Source organism: Aquarana catesbeiana, linkage group LG04 (genome assembly GCF_042186555.1).
Source record: "Aquarana catesbeiana isolate 2022-GZ linkage group LG04, ASM4218655v1, whole genome shotgun sequence".
NCBI lineage: Eukaryota > Metazoa > Chordata > Amphibia > Anura > Ranidae > Aquarana > Aquarana catesbeiana.
In genome coordinates this window covers 67858096-67877905 of record NC_133327.1, presented here as the reverse complement: position 1 = coordinate 67877905, position 19810 = coordinate 67858096, and the positions used below count along the sequence as shown (strand labels likewise).

The 19810-nt window shown below is 42.2% G+C and overlaps 1 protein-coding gene across 8 annotated transcripts in view; it reads right to left on the bottom strand.

Moving 5' to 3' along the window:
- ITSN2 (intersectin 2) overlaps window positions 1-19810 on the bottom strand; it is a 272629-nt gene that overhangs the window by 179221 nt on the left and 73598 nt on the right. For 7 of the 8 annotated variants that reach the window (XM_073625291.1, XM_073625295.1, XM_073625289.1 and 4 more), the window contains one exon: window positions 16599-16691. In XM_073625291.1, the coding sequence (XP_073481392.1) occupies window positions 16599-16691 (93 nt within the window). Of the gene's footprint in view, window positions 1-16598; window positions 16692-16791; window positions 16841-19810 lie in introns of those variants that run through there. The other variant, XM_073625292.1, reaches the window with a different exon arrangement.

Genomic DNA, 19810 nt, shown 5'->3' with positions numbered 1-19810 from the left:
ATCCAACGCTCCATAGAGGTCTTTAGGCGGACCTGAACAGACACTCCATAGACCTCTATGGAGCGTTGGATGTCTGTTCAGGTCCGCCTAAAAAACTGACAGGCGGACCTGAATGGATCGTCCGTGTGAAAGAGGCCTTACTCATTTTTGCCTTTAGATCAGCCTGCATGATGAACGAGAAAAAAAAAAAAAACTAACAGATTTCTCCATCTACACAAATGCTGTCTAGAAGGGGTGCAGGAATCACAAGACTTGCTGAATGAAGTTAGAAATCTTTTGCTTTGTAAGACATTTTTAATTTATGCATGTAAACGGTATATTTAAAGTTTAAATAAAGGCAAAACTATTTTTAAGCTTTGAATAAACGCAGAGGGATTAGAAAGCTTGTCAGTTTTTCTTGCTGTTTCCCCGTTAGTTTTCCCTTAGTTTGCAGGGATTTCCTCTCACTTCCTGTTTGACTAGAGGACAGGAAATAGGGGGAAATCTCCGCTATGGGACACAGATGACAAAATCTGACAGGGGTTATAATCCTCCCTTACTCTGTCCAAAATGAAAAAAGAAAAGTTTTGCCTATAGTTTTACTTTAAAGTGTAAACCCTCACATATACCCAGTGAAGTGAACAGCCTCAGATGATACACAGAGATGAAACAAATCTCCCAATATACATTTTACATGTATATCTGCTGTCTTCAGCTTTATATACTGTTCACAAAGTGCAGATTGTGTTAGAATTTTCACTTCCTCATTCAGCAGTAGCAGTGTAGTGTTGGATTACGCTGGGAGACAGCTGATTGGAGGAAAGGCACACCCCTACCTACACATAGGCAGAAACTTTTAGGCTTCATGCACACGAGACGCCGGTGCAAACTCTGCTGAACACGTTTTTAAAAGCTGACACCGGCGTTTAGAAATGCCCGTTTTGCCACATTTGCATGCCGCGTTTGCGTCTAGAAGCATCTGCAGAGCAGAGAATGACATTGAGTTTGGTGTGCTAAAACAGTGGAACTAACACTACAACATATCCAAAGCTGGGGTTCCTAGCACCAAGTGGCCCCGAGATACGGGGCCCCAAAGTCAGGTCGCAAAATGTCATTCTCTGCTGCAGTAAAGTGCTTGACATTTTGCGACCCAACTTTGGTGCTTTGGATATGTTGTAGTGCTAGTTCCACTGTGTTTGCACACCAAATTTGGGGTTCCTAGCACCAAGTGGCCCCGTGATATGGGGCCCCAAAATTGGGTCGCAAAATGTAATTCTCTGCTGCAGTTTACCATCATATTTCTGTGTTTTCTGGTCCAAAAAATTGGGTTCCTTTAAAAACACTTATAAACGCAAACGCGGCTAAACGCGGTACCAGCGTTTAGCCACGTTTGGTGTCTTAAACGTGGAAAACTTTTGCATCTGAACCCATTTTTTTGCTTCTGGAAAAACGAGGTTAAACACAACTGCCTAAAAACAACAAAAAATTAGACTGTTTACAAGGACACATAGGATAACATTGAATGAGTTCAGGGGCAGTTGAAAGTATTCAAAGTATCCAACTGCTTCTGAACGCGTGTTTAACAGCGTCTCGTGTGCATGAGGCCTTAGAACTGTCCTGTGAGTAGAGCAGCTTTCTGCTAATCTGTTTATAGCACCCTCCCTGACACAAAATTCAGGCTGGTTTTATCATGTGTCTGAGAACTTGTCAGAAGTTATCATGCTGATAACAGAAGAACGAGCAGAAGAAAGACACAGGACATAATGCTTTGAAGAGAGATACGAAAACACTGCAGATATACGTGCCCAGCTCAAATTTCATGAATCAGGTTTACATTTGCTTTAACTTTGCCAGAACTTTGCTTTAACCTCAAAAGGGCTTATGTATGAAAAGCATGCCAACAAGAAAAGTTAGTGCCTATAGTAACCAGATTAAATTTGGCATTGCAAGATGGAACAAGAAACTTTGCTTTGGGAAATAGGGCTTTTTTTTTTTTTTTTTTTTTTTTTTTTTTACACCCAAGCCCCAAAGTGAAGCAGCTATATAAATGAAAATCACATTCTTTGCTAAGTGACTCATACCTCCTGGTATTCAGAACTTATGAAATGTGCGAATGAAGCAACTCTATAGAATGTACAGATCACAGAGTTACTCTGTACCGGTCTCCACTCTTCTTACTGTGCACATTGCAATTAACATAATACTCTTGTAGTTTTCCTTACCCTCTGACACTTTTAGGAGCATCAGAGGCTTTCTGTGGCATGTACCGCCTACTGTTTGTGATACTCAGCCTCAGTTTAAACTTTTACCTGCAGTGGATTCGCAGAGGAACCTCACCACATTTCTGCACAATTTACATGTGATTCAGTGCGGTTCAAGTTGAACCCATTAATTTTGAATGGACTCAAATCGCACTGCGTCACACCGAAGTGCACTACAACTGAATTGCATGGTACTTTTGTATCATGCAATACAGTGCCAGCAAACGCACTGTGTTTGAGGATTAAGATTGCACCGACACCTGTTGCAGGTTGCAAGGACAGTGCGATTTGAAAGCGGTGTGGGAAACGTGGGGTTTCCTGCACCACATTAGTGTGGACCTAGGCTTAGCTGACTAGTTGCGGTCTGTGAAGCTTTAACACCTAAACTGTGCAGGAGAGTGCTTGCACATTGTCAGTGACTGCAGTGAGTTCTGACGCTACGCACAGGCAGAGCAAACTCAATCTTTTCCTTCCTGGCACTCACAGATCACTGGAGGCTTTACAGGCAGCAGCCAGACACCCTGGTGGGCCAAGAAGAGGGAGCGTGGGAGCAGAGTGGGCTGTCCAGAATGTCAGAAGTTGAAGAACACTACAACGGTGTTAGAAGGTGGTTGCGGTGTCATTCAGTGGTGGTACTGCCCCCCAAATGCTACGGGGGTATCATTAGGGTTATAAGGACGCAAGTATATACTAGACTAAAATGTGTTTTTGCTGCCTTGGTTAATGAAAGTGCAGGATAAACCTGCTTGGACCATTCTTGGGTGTCCAAGTCTTGTGCATTGTTTACTGCCACTATTACTAGCTGAGCCTTTTCTCTTATAATGCACACACACACCATTTATTACAAACTGATTGCATAAAACCAAGCAGATAATAGGTCAGGAACTTCAGTTAATATGTACCAGCTCATCTCGTGGGATTTTCACTCACAAACCTTTCTAGAGTTCTCTCAAAAAAATGGTATGAAAAGCCTCCAATAATCAGCAGTTCTACTGATAGAAACACCTTGATGATAAGAGAAAGAGAATGGTCAGATGGATTCAAGCCAATGAAAGGCTACAGTAACTCAGATATCCCACTCCATACAACTGTGGTGAGAAGAAAAACATCTCACAAATCACAACACATTGAGGTGGATGGGCTGCAACAGTAGCAGACCACGTTCGGTTCAACTCCTGTCAGCCAAGAAGAGAAAAAGACGAGACTGCGTTGGGACAGCCTCCCCAAAACTAGACAGTTAAATTCTAAAAAATGTAGCCTGGTATGATTAATGTTTTTTGCTGGAGCACAATGATTATAGATCAATCACTGGATCTGAATCCAAAAGAAGAACTTTGGGATGTGGTCGAAAGGGAGATCCACAGCATGACAATAACCGTCAGATCTGTAGAAATTGTCTCATGCAATCCTGTCAACATGGACCGAAATCTCACAGAAAAGTTGGTGGGTTCTGGAATCCATGCCACGAAGAGCTGAGGCTGTATTTTGAGAGCAAAGGGAGGCCCTACCATGCATTTTATAGTGTTCCTTATACACTGCTCAGTGAGCGTATCTCTCGGTGTGATCTTTAGTTTGGACTTTGCTTAAATGCTTGCTGCTGAAAAAGACTGTGAATTAGTTTAATATATTGGCAATATCTTGGGAGGACACATCCATGACAACTCCAGATAAGGAGACCTGAATAACTTTGGAATGTCCAATAGACGTCATCTTGGACAAACTGTACATTTAGCGTTAGCCTAAGAAGTGTGTCTTTCACTTTAAAGTACACCTAGAACCAAAAACTTGGTTAAAAACTCATTGTACAGATGTTTTTTGTTCGGGTGTGTTCCCATTGTGGCAAACCATCCTTTTTGTTACTGTGACCATCATCATCAGGACAAAAGTGATGGGAAATCTTTAACGGTTTTCACCAGGCCAGGAGGTGAGAGGCGATTTTCTTTCACTTTTGGAAAGATTTCGTTTCACTTTCTGTTGTGCTTTCAGGATGGGAATTAAAATGGAAGCTTCCCAACTGAAAAAAAGGGGGATTTACCATTGGTAATTCAATTCAAAACTAAGAGCTCATTTTAGACAGGCAGCCAGGGAGCAATAAGCCAACTGCCCACCTTAAAAGAATAACACCCCCCCCCCCCCCGTTGCGTTTGGCGAGCAGTACCGCCACTGTACCATTCGAGCAAATAAGGCCACATCACACGTGGTTGAAGTGCAGTGGGTCAGCATTTTCAGTAATAAAACCTGTGGTGAGGTGACATATCACCTTCTCACCGCCTGTCAAACACCCACTGAAAATCGATCCCCCATAGAGGGGCGGCAAGGGCTGCCACTAGAGCTGCACAATTAATTGCTTAAAAAAAAAAAAAATTGCGATCTCGATTCAACCCCCCTCACGATCTTAATCCAGCTATTTCACAATTCATTTATGTAACGAGTCGTTTTTTGCTCACTCAGCTGTCAAAAAAAAAAAAAAAAAAACACACACAACCATCCAAAATGTTTACCAACATCGGCGTTGGGAGATAACTATAACCAAAGAATCATTTGGTTCTTTTAGCGCAAAAGGAATTAACTTTGGTCTGTAAATGAGGTCAGTTTAACCACTTCAAGACTAAACCTTTTTCTGACATTTGTGCAGCGGTCTTTCAAACGCAATTATTTGGGAAAAAATACACTTCAATATATAAAAAAAAAAAAAAAAAACGTAAAGTTAACACAATTTTTTTGTATAATGTGAAAGATGATGTTACACCACGAGAATCGTGATCTTTATTCTAAGCAAAAAAAATTCCGATTCTCATTTTAGCCAGAATTGTGCAGCTCTAGCTGTCGCACACCAGAAGGAGCCCTAAAAAAGTACATTTGTCTACAGCTACACTTTAATTAGGAGATTATCCTTTACTAAACAAACTCAGATTAGTAAGGCATTTAAACGCCTACTGCACTGAAATAATGAAACCTGAGAAAGGGTAACTATACGCACTGATTTAAAATGAAGATGCCAAGAGCGAGATTAGAGATTTATATGCAAAAGGAAAGAAAAAAAATAGGATTTTTACATAATACTTACCTGTAAAATCCTTTTTTTGGGTACATCATGGGACACAGAGTGAGGGTAATATTCATTACCTGCTGGGTAATACTCCATCATTAGGTGAATGGACACTGGTAGACAAAGGTCTTCAGACAGGAAGTGATCCCCCTATATAACCCCTCCCATACAGGAAGTACTTTAGTTTTGTAGCAAGCACTAAATCCTCAAAAAAAGAGGGGAGGGATCTCTGTGTCCCATGATGTAATATTCATTACCTACTGGGACATCCCAGAGCAATAGTCTTGAGGGGGAGGGAGACACCCTGCCAAACAATAGCCATCAGAACTTATACGGCAGCCCGCAGTATACGGCGGACGAAAGCCGAATCCTTGGCTGCTCCAACATCAACTTGATAAAATTACGTGAACATATGCACTGAAGACCAGGTAGCAGCCTTACAAATATGAGCCACAGATAACTGATGGTGAAAAAGCCCAGGAGGTTCCTACACCCCTGGTAGAATGAGCTCTCACCTTAAAAAGGGAGGAGCTTTTAGTGTTAAAGACCGTAGGCCTGAATGACCAACTGACGGACCCAATTGGCAATGGAAGCTTTGGAAGCTGCCTGACCCTTCTTGGGTCCTTTTGGTAAAACAAAAAAGGAGTCTGATCCTCGGATCTTCGCAGATCTAGACAGATGAACCTTGACTGCCCGGACAACGTCCAAAGAAGGCAGTCGTCTCTCTTCCGCTGAACGAGGCTGAGAGAAAAAAGAAGGCAAAATAATGTCCTGATTTAAATAAAAGGCCAACACCACCTTTGGCAAAAAGGATGGAACAGGTTGTAACACGACTCTGTCATGGTGAAGGATCAATTACGGTTCCCTGCATGAAAGGGCCACCAACTCTGACATCCTTCTAGCCGAGGCGATAGCCATCAGGAAGGCTAGCTTGTATGACAGCAAGTCTAATGGAATTTGGTTTGGCTATCTTGGTTTCACTAACCTCTGTCATGAAAAGGTTAAGTCTGGAACCAACAAACTGCAAGCTAGCGCTGTACTTTGCTTTAAAAACACTGGAGGAACCCTGTATTATATGCTTTTTTGTTAGGTAAAGAGTTTACTAAAATAATAAGAGCAAAAAAAAAAAAAAAAACATTTTAGGAATAAAAAAATAAATAAATCACCATCACAGTTTCCCTTTAACGTGCCACAAGGACACTGGCCCAGGCGGTGGGCTGATCTGCGATTGTGCTGACAGCGTCATTTTCCCCCTGAGTCAGCATTATGAGGGACGACATAGCTGTCCCGTGAAGTCACTCATTTGTAAAACTCCACCATACAGGCCTGCAGCACAGTGCTGCAGCCTGTTTAATATTTAATGAAACTACAGTCTGCCTGCTGGCTGCGGGGTGCCAGTATACGCTGAGAAAGTATGCCACGCTGTCGTAATATTGGCACTTACTTGTATTTCCACCCATGGCACTGTAATCTGCTTTAAATGTGGAAAATTTAAATTAATTACTATGGAAGAGACTGGACTTAAAAGTATGACTCTAGCAAAAAAAGTGTCAGTTCTGGTCACTGCTTGGGTCCCCACTTGGAAGACTTCCCCTCACTTCCTGGACAGGTGACAGTGGTCATGGGGTCAGGGGTATTTTGCCAATGGGCATGCAGGCAAATAATTCTACAAGAGGTTCTAACACATCTCTATTTAAATGAAAAAGGTCACTTCTTGCCTCAATAACTACTGCCACCAAGAAGGATGGTGAGAGGAAATCTCTTAAAATAAAATACCTGAAGTTGGGTAACCCTATGGTTTTTCAACCTATGAGCTAATGGGGGCCTCAAATGCGGCCCCTGACATTACCAGGGCCGCACATAATGTTCAGTATAGGCAATGGTTAAAGTGGCTGTAAACTCAAACATGAAATCTGAACAATGTATATCCCTCTATAGTGTATACTTGTCTCAACTCAGAGCACAAAGTGTCAATTTGCTGCTTCCGTCTTCTGCTATCAGCATAAGTAACTTCTGACAAGTTTTCCTGACACCAAGAATAAAAAAAAAAAAAAAAAGGGATGAGAGGGAGCTCCAGCACGCAACATGTGATGGACAGCCTCAGCTCTGTTACTGTGTGGAGACAGGGGGGGGGGTTCCATCCCTTCAATCAGCTCTCACTGAGCTCTGAAGAGTATACCTTCGGCATCCTACTCCCTGCTTTCTGGAAGCTCAGACAAGTGGTTTCAATTCAGGAATTTGAATGGATGTGGAGAAGAAAAGACCTCAGATAAACAGGTGCAACTTATGTAAGAAAACGTGTATCATCTCTGTGTATCACCTGAGGCCAGTCACTTCACTGAGCATATGGAAGAGTATACAACTACTTTAGGAGGACTGTCAGAAATTGCAGACCTTATAGAGGAAATGAGGGTCAGAGAGTGTGGACATGCTACATTGTTGGCTGGGAAAATGCTGCATAAGACAACATGAAACCGGGAACATGTTACATGGGGAGAATAGTTTCCATACAATCCTATATTAGATGTTAAAAGCTGATTCTGCGGAACAATTTTTACTTTTAACACGAAAGGGCATTGAGCCAAGTTTTGTTTTTTGCCCCTGCTCCTCTGCAGGGCTTGTCTGCCAGTCTGACTGCTCGTCTTGTATGAGAAGCCGCTGTTGGCATACAAAAAGGGAGAGAGCTGTCAAAGTCCCTACAGTTTACACCACGGGGAGCAGCGCTTTCTGTGCGTTCTGCAGAGATCTTCTCGCTGCTTCACAGCTGGTCAAGCTGAGTGCATCAGAAGCTTTGCAATGCACACCCCCAGCCATGTCTAAATATATATATATCACACACACAGTGGGGACGGAAAGTATTCAGACCCCCTTAAATTTTTCACTCTTTGTTATATTGCAGCCATTTGCTAAAATCATTTAAGTTCATTTTTTTTCCCCTCATTAATGTACACACAGCACCCCATATTGACAGAAGAACACAGAATTGTTGACATTTTTGCAGATTTATTAAAAAAGAAAAACTGAAATATCACATGGTCCTAAGTATTCAGACCCTTTGCTGTGACACTCATATATTTAACTCAGGTGCTGTCCAATTCTTCTGATCATCCTTGAGATGGTTCTACACCTTCGAGTCCAGCTGTGTTTGATTATACGGATTGGACTTGATTAGGAAAGCCACACACCTGTCTATATAAGACCTTACAGCTCACAGTGCATGTCAGAGCAAATGACAATTATGAGGTCAAAGGAACTGCCTGAAGAGCTCAGAGACAGAATTGTGGCAAGGCACAGATCTGGCCAAGGTTACAAAAAAATTTCTGCTGCACTTAAGGTTCCTAAGAGCACAGTGGCCTCCATAATCCTTAAATAGAAGACGTTTGGGAAGACCAGAACCCTTCCTAGAGCTGGCCGTCCGGCCAAACTGAGCTATTGGAGGAGAAGAGCCTCGGTGAGAGAGGTAAAGAAGAACCCAAAGATCACTGTGGCTGAGCTCCAGAGATGCAGTCGGGAGATGGGAGAAGGTTGTAGAAAGTCAACAATCACTGCAGCCCTCCACCAGTCAGGGCTTTATGGCAGAGTGGCCCGACGGAAGACTCTCCTCAGTGGATGAAAACCCTCTCCAGAGTGCTCAGGACCTCAGACTGGGCTGAAGGTTTACCTTCCAACAAGACAATGACCCTAAGCACACAGCTAAAATAACGAAGGAGTGGCTTCACAACAACTCCGTGACTGTTCTTGAATGGCCCAGCCAGAGCCCTGACTTAAACCCAATTGAGCATCTCTGGAGAGACCTAAAAATGGCTGTCCACCAACGTTTACCATCCAACCTGACAGAACTGGAGAGGATCTGCAAGGAGGAATGGCAGAGGATCCCCAAATCCAGGTGTGAAAAACTTGTTGCATCTTTCCCAAAAAGACTCATGGCTGTATTAGATCAAAAGGGTGCTTCTACTAAATACTGAGTAAAGGGTCTGAATACTTAGGACCATGTGATATTTCAGTTTTTCTTTTTTATTAAATCTGCAAAAATGTAAACAATTCTGTGTTTTTCTGTCAATATGGGTAGCTGTGTGCATGATTTTAGCAAATGGCTGCAATATAACAGAGTGAAAAATTTGAGGGGGTCTGAATACTTTCCGACCCCACTGTGTGTGTGTGTGTATATATAATAGAATATACACACACACTTTCCTCATCTACAGAAAAAGAGTATTCTTTGTTTGTCTGTCCCTCATTTGTGTCTCTCCTCTTAACCCCTTCGCTACTGCCGCACGTTTAAAAAGCAGTGTAATGAAGGATATGCATTAAAAACGGTACTGCGGAAAACACTTAGATGTACAGAGTGCCCGTGATTGGCTGCTATCATGGGTACGCTGGAAATCTGAGTATCATTGGACAGCTCAGATCACAGGCACCATCTACAGAGTGAATCAGAGCGGCTCTGTACCTGCTGTGAACCAATTTCAGCCATCACAAGTATAAACATTATAGTATTCACAAACACTCAGCCCATACCCAACAGAGAAAGATCCCCTTCCTCCATTGTAAATAGCCTGAATGTTTCTTAACATAGCAAGAAGGAAGAGGGCAGAAAATTGAAGGTGAAGATGAGGGAATATCCTAAAAGGGCAACTCCACTTTTGTGGAACAAAAAATAGTAAATAAAAAAAAAATAATAATAATAATATAGCGTATACAATTGTGACACAAGTCAAAGTAATTGAATGTTATTAAAAATTACCTTTTCTTTTCAATTTGCAGCACTGTAATTTTCAGGAAAACGCAATATGGCTACCCGGAGCGTTCTGTATACAAAATATATATTTTGTCCCCCCCCCGATGACGTCTATGAAGACAAAACGCGTCGGGTAAGACCCCACTGTCACCACTTTTCTACAGCGCTGTTTTTTTTACGGATCTACATGTGAGTGTATATCAAATTTTAATAAAATTCCATTTTCTATACGGATTCACACTATGTGGCCATTCCTTCCTTTTCTCCATTTGCTATCGTCATCATTTGGTTTCTAACACCACTCTGAGGGATACAACAACGTGTTTGTTCCATACCTCTTGATTCCGGCATCGTTTTGAGGGACACAGCAACGTGTGGGCTACTCCATTAACATCGCCACTCCGGGCCACCTACAGCCGCTCACCACCTAAGCCTATCTGACCCTACTCGGTGTATGCCCCGTTGGGTCCATCCATTCTGGTAAGCCTTTTCATTTTTGGTGGTGTTGTGTATGTCTCTACTCCAGATGGTTTGCATATCTCCTTGAAGTGTCTAGTTCCTGAAGACTCCTCATTTCATTCATAAGGATGACTCTTCATCAAGTACATTTGGAACTGTTGGTTTAATGTTTTTACATTGGACGCTTTCATATTCTTATAGCGCTACACTTATTGTGTTTTTCTTCCTGGTTGTGCGATTGGCTTATTACCGAATTTCCCAGAAGTCTGCACTAAAATACAAGCCAGATTTTGGGCATCCTCTATAACAAAAATATAATTTTTGGTGACATACTCCCAAAGGTAAATCACGTCTAAATGGATAGAGACCCTACCACTTTCCTCATTATAGCCCTGCAGGTGCAGCAGCTAATTGATATTTATAAAATAAATTCCCATTAGATTCACTTTGCATATGGACACAGACCGCTATTTCTTCAGAACAAAAAGGTAGGAATCTGCACTGGTCAAAACCCCTGCAATATACATAATTAACCCAGAGAGGAGTGTTTTTTTTCTCAACAAAAGTAGAGTTACTCTTTAAATTGCCACTGACCACCAATTGTTGGATTTATTTATTTATTTATTTTTTTTAAGTGGGTTCCAATGACCACCCATGTGGATAGGATCATTGTAAAAAAAAAAAAAAAAATGAAAGGAAAAATGGAACCAACCCCATTAGTTTTGCTTTATATAATCAAAAAATATATATATTAAATTCCACCCGTGTTTTTTTGAAAAAAGAAATTTAAATAAAACACCTATAAAAAAAAATTCCACCAAAACAAAGCTAATGATATAAAAAATTAATTTGGGCACAGTGTTGCTTGATGGCATAACTGTCAGTCAAACTATCACAGCCAGCACTGAAAAGTAAAACAGCCTGGTACTGAAGGAAGTGTATTCAAGCTGGTTTTCAATGGCTAAATAAATACCACCTCGATTTGTCATGCTCACCAATGGGCATATACTTTTGTAAGTTTGATTAAACTTTGACCGGCTAGGTAATGGCACATCTGAAAAATAAATTGTTTCCATCAAATGGTTTTAGGTGGACAAAAGCAATGGCAGCTATTTGAAGATCATTTATTAAAGTGGAGCTCCCCAACGCATTGTCTGCATCTGCCTTTATTCTGCTGGAAGTTGTGGGTGGACACAGACATAAATTACTCACGGCAGCTTCTGGGCTGCATATCAGCTGTTTTTCCTTTGCACAGAAAGAGGTAAAAGGGTTTTCAAAAGCTCTGCATTTGAACAGAAACTAGTCCGGACTGGGTTCACACAAAATCCGAGTTCATTCCTAAATTAATATAGAAGTGCAGGCTCCCATACAAAGGATTTATATTTGAAACCTTTGCTTAGCCTTTAAAGTGGATGTAAACCCGAATTTTTTTTTTTTATGTCATAATGTAGCGTATAAGATTTCCTATCATATGAGCCCAGTCTTGCCACAAAGAGTTAGGGTACTTTCACACGGGACAGAACCGTGATGATCCGCCCCGTGAACATCCGCTTGCTCAGCGGGGATTGCTCCGCCGATCCCCGCTGAGCAGGCAGATGACAGGTCCATCGCTCCACACTGTACAGGGACGGACCTGTCAGAGTGCCGCTCTCCCCTATGGGGGATCGGATGACGACGGACCATAGAGTCCGTCGTCACCCGATCCGATCACGGATGGAAAAGTAGGTTTTACCTCCGTTACACTTTTTCGGATCGGAGCGGGTCGGATGTCAGCGGACATGTTACCACTGACATCCGACGCTCCATAGAGGTCTATGGAGGGTCCGTTCAGGTCCGCCTAAAAAACTGACAGGTGGACCTGAACGGATCGTTCATGTGAAAGAGGCCTTAATCCAGCTCTGAGCAATCCTCTTATTGTTCAGAGAGATAAATTTTGACAAACAGAGAAAAACTTTGTCAAATCCTCCCCCTTGCTGTGAGTGACAGGTGATTTACATATGTCGTCCACTAGCCTAAGACACATGCAGTATTTTTTAATTCCTTTCTTTCTTTAGCAGCTCTGCAAGGATTGGATGTTCCACACCTCAGCATGATTTGGCTGAAGTCATGTGGTTACTTTACTGTCTTTTCACTGGATGTTAGCGATAATTAGAAAATGCATATTGACAAGGGGAGTGTAGAGGTGGGCGGGGAGTCTACTGACATCACAACTCCACCCACCGAGCTCTAGACAACAGACCCGCCCACAGAATCTGCAGTTTTTCGGGTCTCATAACAGACAGAGGGGAGAGATTTGACAGGTAAAGATACATGCAGGAGGCATGTATATCCTTATAGATAACCCCTATGGCAGTAGTTTACAAAGGATGACATTGGGTTTACATCCACTTTAATTTATACAACCATGAGACCCAAGCTTCATTAACATGCTCAGGAGGTAACCTTAAAAAGTCACGGGAAAAAAAAAATGCAATATGTTGCAACTCACCACTCTTTAGGCAGTGCATTCGTTTTATCTGGTGATCCTGCCAGTAAGACATCCTGTCCTATGGAGGAGAAGCATTGTCACCCTAGGACAGAACTACAGAATACCTCCCCCTTTTCCACATTGGGGTAAGTGTTCTTATGTCCTTAGAGGTAGCTGGGAACAGGATAAATTATACCAGGTGACTGGATTTCTGGCAGGATCAACAGGTATTTTTTACATTTACTGAACTGATGGAACAAAATGCTTTAAACTGTGTATATAACAGACCAAAAAGGTGCAAACTCGATCATTCACATATGTACACCGAGTCCCACAGCATCGGTCTACTGTAGGACCTGAAAAGTCAAGTTCAGTTGGGAGTGTGGAAGGCCTGGAATATTTTGTTTTCAAATGCTGTCTGCACCTCCACTGACAATATCCTGCAGCGTTGGGGTTTGATTGCTAGCAAAGAGCAAGCGGGAAATTCCTCAGACAACCCAAAACCTGCCTGTAAGTTGACAGGTTTCCATTTAGAATGGCTAGAGCGTGTGTTTGGTTCTGTGGTAGGAAGGGTCAATCCTTGGAAATGTTCTCTGTAGTTAAAAACGGTATTGAACCAAAACCAAAAATGTAATATACTGCAGCTTACCAATCATTAGATGTGGTGGCTGCACCCCCCCCCCCGAATACCTGGCCAGTACCACAGCCCCACTCTGGAGGAAGGAGCACAGGGGCACCTTTGGACAGCAGCCCTGTCAGTATGGAGGGAAGAAGTGTTAGATGGACTAGCAGATTTGGATCCAAATTTAAGCCACACTGCAGCTAACACTTATATAAGCAGTTACAGCACACTTTTTTTTTCTCTCTTTGGGATAAAGGTTTTACAGTGCCTTGAAAAAGTATTCATACCCCCTTGAACTTTTCCACATTTTGTCATGTTACAATCAAAATATAAAAGGTATTCTATTGGGATTTTATGTGATAGACCAACACAAAGTGGCACATAATTGAGAAGTGGAAGGAAAATGATAAATGGATTTCCAAATTTTTTACAAATAAATATGTGAAAAGTGTGGCGTGCATTTGTATTCAGCCCCCCCGGAGTCAATACTTTGTAGAACCACCTTTTGCTGCAATTACAGCTGCAAGTCTTTTTGGGAATGTCTCTACCAGCTTTACACATCTAGAGAATGACATTTTTGCCCATTTTTCTTTGCTAAATAGCTCAAGCTCTGTCAGATTGGATGGAGAGAATCTGAGAACAGCAATTTTCAAGTCTTGCCACAGATTCTCAATTGGATTTAGGTCAGGACTTTGACTGGACCATTCTAACACATGAATATGCTTTGATCTAAACCATTCCATTGTAGCTCTGGCTGTATGTTTAGGGTCGTTGTCCTGCTGGATGTTGAACCATCCAGCAGGTTTTGTTCTAATGCCGCGTACACACGGTCGGACTTTTCGTCTAAAAAAGTCCGACAGATGCTGACGGACCAAAGCCGGCTGACAATCCGATCGTGTGTGGGCTTCCCCGGACTTTCAGCTGACTTTTCCAGCCGCAAATCTTACGGACTTTAGATTTGAAACATGCTTCAAATCTTTACGTCGTAACTACGCCAGACCCAGAAATCCGCTCGTCTGTATGCTAGTCTGACGGACAAAAACCCACGCTAGGGCAGCTATTGGCTACTGGCTATCAACTTCCTTATTTTAGTCCGGTGTACGTCATCACGTACGAATCCGCCGGACTTTTGTGTGATCGCGTGTAGGCAAGTCCGTTCGTTAGAAAGTCCACCGCAAGTCCGCCAAAAGTCTGTCAAAAGTCCGTCGGGCGGGCTGTCGGACTTTTGTAGCCGAAAAGTCCGACCGTGTGTACACAACATTAGATTGCCCTGTATTTGGCTCCATCCATCTTCCCATCAACTCTGACCAGCTTCCCCATCCCTGCTGAAGAAAAGCATTCCCACAACATGATGCTGCCACCACCATGTTTCACGGTGGGGATGGTGTGTTCAGGGTGATGTGCAGTGTTAGTTTTCCACCACACATAGCGTTTTGCTTTTAGGCTAAAAAGTTCAATTTTGGTCTCATCTGACCAGATCACCTTCTTCCACATGTTTGCTGTGTCCCCTAAATGGCTTCTTGCAAACGGGACTTCTTATGGCTTTCTTCTTGCCACTCTTCCATAAAGACCAGATTTGTGGAGTGCACGACTAATAGTTGTCCTGTGGACAGATTCTCCCACCTGAGCTGTGGATCTCTGCAGCTCCTCCAGAATTACCATGGACCTCTTGGCTGCTTCTCTGATTAATGCTCTCCTTGCCCGACCTGTCCATTTAGGGGGACTGCCATGTCTTGGTAGGTTTGCAGTTGTGCCATATTCTTTCCATTTTCTGATAATGAATTGAACAGTGCTCCATGAAAGGTTCAAAGCTTGGGATATTTTTTATAACCTAAGCCTGCTTTAAACTTCTCCACAACTTTATCCCTGACTTGTCTGGTGTGTTTCTTGGCCTTCATGATGCTGTTTGTTCACTGAGGTTCTCTTACAAACCTCTGAGGGCTTCACAGAACAGATGTATTTATACTGAGATTAAATTACACACAGGTGAACTCTATTTACTAATTAGGTGACTTCTGAAGGCAATCGGTTCCAATAGATCAGGGATATGAAATTAGCTGACCTCCAGCTTTTGCTAAACTACAAGTCCCATCATGCCTCAGCCTCTGGGTGTCCTCTGGGTGTCAGGCTTGTGGCTGTCAGAGTCTTGCTATGCCTCATGGGACTTGTAGTTCTGCAACAGCTGGAGGTCCGCTAATTGCATATCCCTGCACTAGATTTTAGTTGCAGGTATCAGAGTAAAGGGGGCTGAATACAAATGCACGCCACACTTTTCAGATATTTTTAAAGAATTTTGAAAAACATTTTTAATTTTCCTTTCACTTCACAATTATGTGCCACTTTGTGTTAGACTCTCACATAAAAACTCAATAAAATACATTTACGTTTTTGGTTGTAACATGACAAAATGTGGAAAATGTCAAGGGGTGTGAATACTTTTTCAAGGCACTGTACATAAATAAAAGCGGACCATCGTAAGCACCCCAGTCCTGTATTAAATAGTTTGTCTCATCTCTGTAATTGGTACATCTGCTGGAGAGCTTGTTCTTTTGAAAAAACATAAGACCAACTGGAGAGATCACCAGATGAAAATAGAGGAAAGCCTTAAAAAAAAAACAAAAAAAAAAAAAAAAAAAAAAAAAAAAACAAAAAACAAAAAACGAATGCAGCCATCACATCCAAGAATTGGCAAGCTGTTATAAGATAAATGTTTGTTTTTGGGTTTAATACTGCTTTAATTGCCATCTGTGATGGTGCTACGTAAAGGATTCCAATTTTCATCCTTACTGTATATATTTTGCTATATATTATATATGTATATAATGTTATGTATATAATAAAAATGTAATTGTCTTTGGAAACATTTCATATACTGTGCTGCATATTTGTATTACACTTGTTTGAACCTCCTTGTACAGCATAGCTTTATACATAATTAAAACAACACAACAAATGAACAAAAATACACGTTATCCTTACAAATGGAATACTTGTGCTTTATTGTAAAGATTACAAAGACTCACCGGTAATCAGTCCACCTATTGGCTTCAGGCTGGCAAACTGCTTGTCGTGTTTGGCCCGCTCCTCCGTAGTGATCGCCCACATATTTGGCCCCCCTGTAAACAAAGATCACAAAAGTCACTAGTAGTTCCCACAAAGGTTCCTGTGCTTTAAATCACATATGAATTATGCACAAGTCCTCCCCTGGCTTCCTACCATCGCCTGTCACCTGCTCCATGGCACTACAATTATTAGCAGCACTCACAATGGGACGGAAGTGACACACATTTTCAGAAGCTGTCTGCAGCCAAGTCACTTTTCGATGTGGTTCTGTAACTTCCTGCAGCTGGGGAGCTCTCGTCACACCCTACAGACAAAACAACCACAAGCTGCTAAGGCATGCTGGGACATGTAGTTCTACAGTGCTTGGAGAGTCACAGATTGCCTAAGGCTATACTATAGGCATTCAGGAGGTAATATGAAAGATATACTCCTGTCATAATTAAAAATCATGTCCTGAAACGTGTACAGGAAGCAACTCGTTAACCCAGGGGATCTCCTCCACCCCACCAATCCCAATCCAGGCATAGCTGTACTGCACCTCTCCACTGCACTACTTGATGTTTTATTTTGATGCTGGTAAATTGGTGTTCAGGGGGATCACCAGTTGCTTAGGCATAGCCCGTCCTCTTGCAAAAAGAAATGCACCCACAATAAAGCAAAACTAAAGTTACTGCAAAAAAGACATGCTTCTGCAATTAAATTAACTTGCCTGACTGTTCACAATATTCTGCCCATCTCTGTTTACATTAATAGCATGGTGTCAGTGTGCCGGGATCAATGAGGAGTACTATTATTCCAAGCCGGCCAATCAAGATTGCCCAAGACCAGTACCCAGAAAAAGCCAAGGAGAAGATGTTGGCGAGGGACCTCACAGGTGTTAAAGTGGTTGTAAAGGCTGAAGGTTTTTTTACCTTCATGCACTGAATGCACGAAGGTAAAAAAAACCTAATGTGTGCTGCCCAACCTAATTACTCACCTGAGTCCCCTCTTGATCCAGTGATGTGCACGAGAGCCTCGGCTACCCTGAGACTCCCTCTCCTCATTGTCTGAGACAGCAGCAAAAGCCAATGAGGAGAGAGCAGTTGAGGGGGGGGGGGGCAGAGTCGCAGTTCTGTTTGTCTTATGGACGCATATAGCAGCAGCTCGGGAGCGAGCACACGCCAGTGCCCCCATGGCAAACGGCTTTCTATTGGGGGCACTGGACAAGGGGGAGGAGCCAGGAGCGCCGACGGGGGACCCGAGGAGGATCAGGACTGCTCTGTGCAAAACCACTGCACAGAGCAGTAAAGAATGTTTTTTGTTTTTTAAGCCGAACCTTTAATTTCACATTAAAACATTGGATTAGAAATATTCTTGCTTTTAGCTCTGCTTTAAATTTTAATAAAAAAAAAAAAAAGTGCATTTATAAACTTTTTGCATTGAAGACTTCTGAGCATGCAACTGATCAGCGTATTCCAGGTTCGTACACAGGTAAAGATCTAAAGAAGATCGAAACTGAGGTCCCAATTAGGACTTGCAGTCCTGTGAATGGAGCTGTGAATGAATGACACGGCTGAGCAGACGGAGCCATGCATAGTCACTCTACATCCAAACACAGGAGATTGCAGGGAGAAGCACCACATGGTTCAGGTAAACAGTGGAGGGCATGGAGATTGTGCCCATGTTACATGTTACACCCTAAATATGGATGCAACATGAAACCTGGGATGAAAGGTGAACTAAGCCTCTATACCATCCACAAACACAAGTTGACAGCAGCCTAACTAGACAAAAATAAATAAAAAAAAAAATCAAATCTGGCCACCAATTGTCTTCCCCTATTAACCTGGCATCATGAGGGGTCTTTCCTCCTTGAGATCAGGATCTCTGCCCCCCCCCCCCCCTCTTCCTACTTATCGGTGTTTTGAGGCGCACAGCTGTGTCTATGTACGTTGTTCCCATCATAACATTGTGTTGAGGTGGGTTGTGCTGCATAAAAATGTAGACATACTGCATTGTTTCACAAAGCATCTCTGGTTACAACACCTCTGAGAGGTGACCTGCATACAAGGACTGATGTGCCATCCTGGACGCAGACAGGTTTGCTTCCAGTGTTACTTATCTATCCCTGTATCGAAGCCAACGGCTTGTTCGCACAAGTGGTGCCCTCTAAAGAGCGATCAGAAGTGGATTGCTTTTCACAGATCACATCTTGTGTCCTCACTGCCTAATTTAACACTATAAATGTTGCAGTATTGCACCTCAACTGCATGCATTGTATGTGGCTGTGGGACAGTTGTGGTAGAGCCCCATAAACCTGCATTAGGCAGGCCATACATGGGTCCAATTTCCAAAGAATTTTCTTTCGTATATCACACCATTAGTGGGCTGCAGCAAAAGCGTGCGGCAATCAAATTTGAGCAATCGGACATGTTGGAAATTTTTTTAAAAACGAACGATTTTCTAATCAATGATGGGAGAATCGTGTGAGAAATGTAAATCGAAAAAGAAATGTGCATGTGCAACAAAAGAAAATTCCCGGAAAGAAAAGAAGATTCCCAGCCACGAAAAGTCTTTTTTGTAGCAACATGAGGTGAAATTGAAGGCTTGGTCGGCCGAATTTCTAAATCAATGGTGGCACCATCGGATCACAAAACGCACAAATTTTCTGATTTTCAAAAAAAAATTATTTCAAAATTCATCCATGTATGGCCAGCCACATGCTGGCCATACATTATAAGAAAAATCGGTCAAAATTCGGTCATTTAGACAGTTCTTTCGTTTTTCTGCCAGTTAATGGGCACAAAATCGATAATCACCGGGACGTTTTTGAGCTGAAAAAACAAGGACAAGTTTGGAAATTTTCTGCCAAATGAACGATATATTGAAAGGTTAATGTGTTAATGTGCGGACTAAACCCATTTTTAACGCATACTGTTAGACAGGTTAATTTGGTTGTCTGTGAGCTGGTGGTAAGTAGGCTTGGAATTTTTCCTGGGCATTCGCCAGGTTTTGTTGGTATCTTAATGTGTTTCCCGTCCAAAATGTCTGCATTAGGTATATGTAAAAAAAAAAAAAAAAAAAAAATTAACAAAAAATGCATTCATTTATGTCCACTGAACGATTTATCGGTCATTACATGATGGCACTAACGTTTGCGCTCGCAGCCAAATGTTCGTTTTTCAAAAATGGG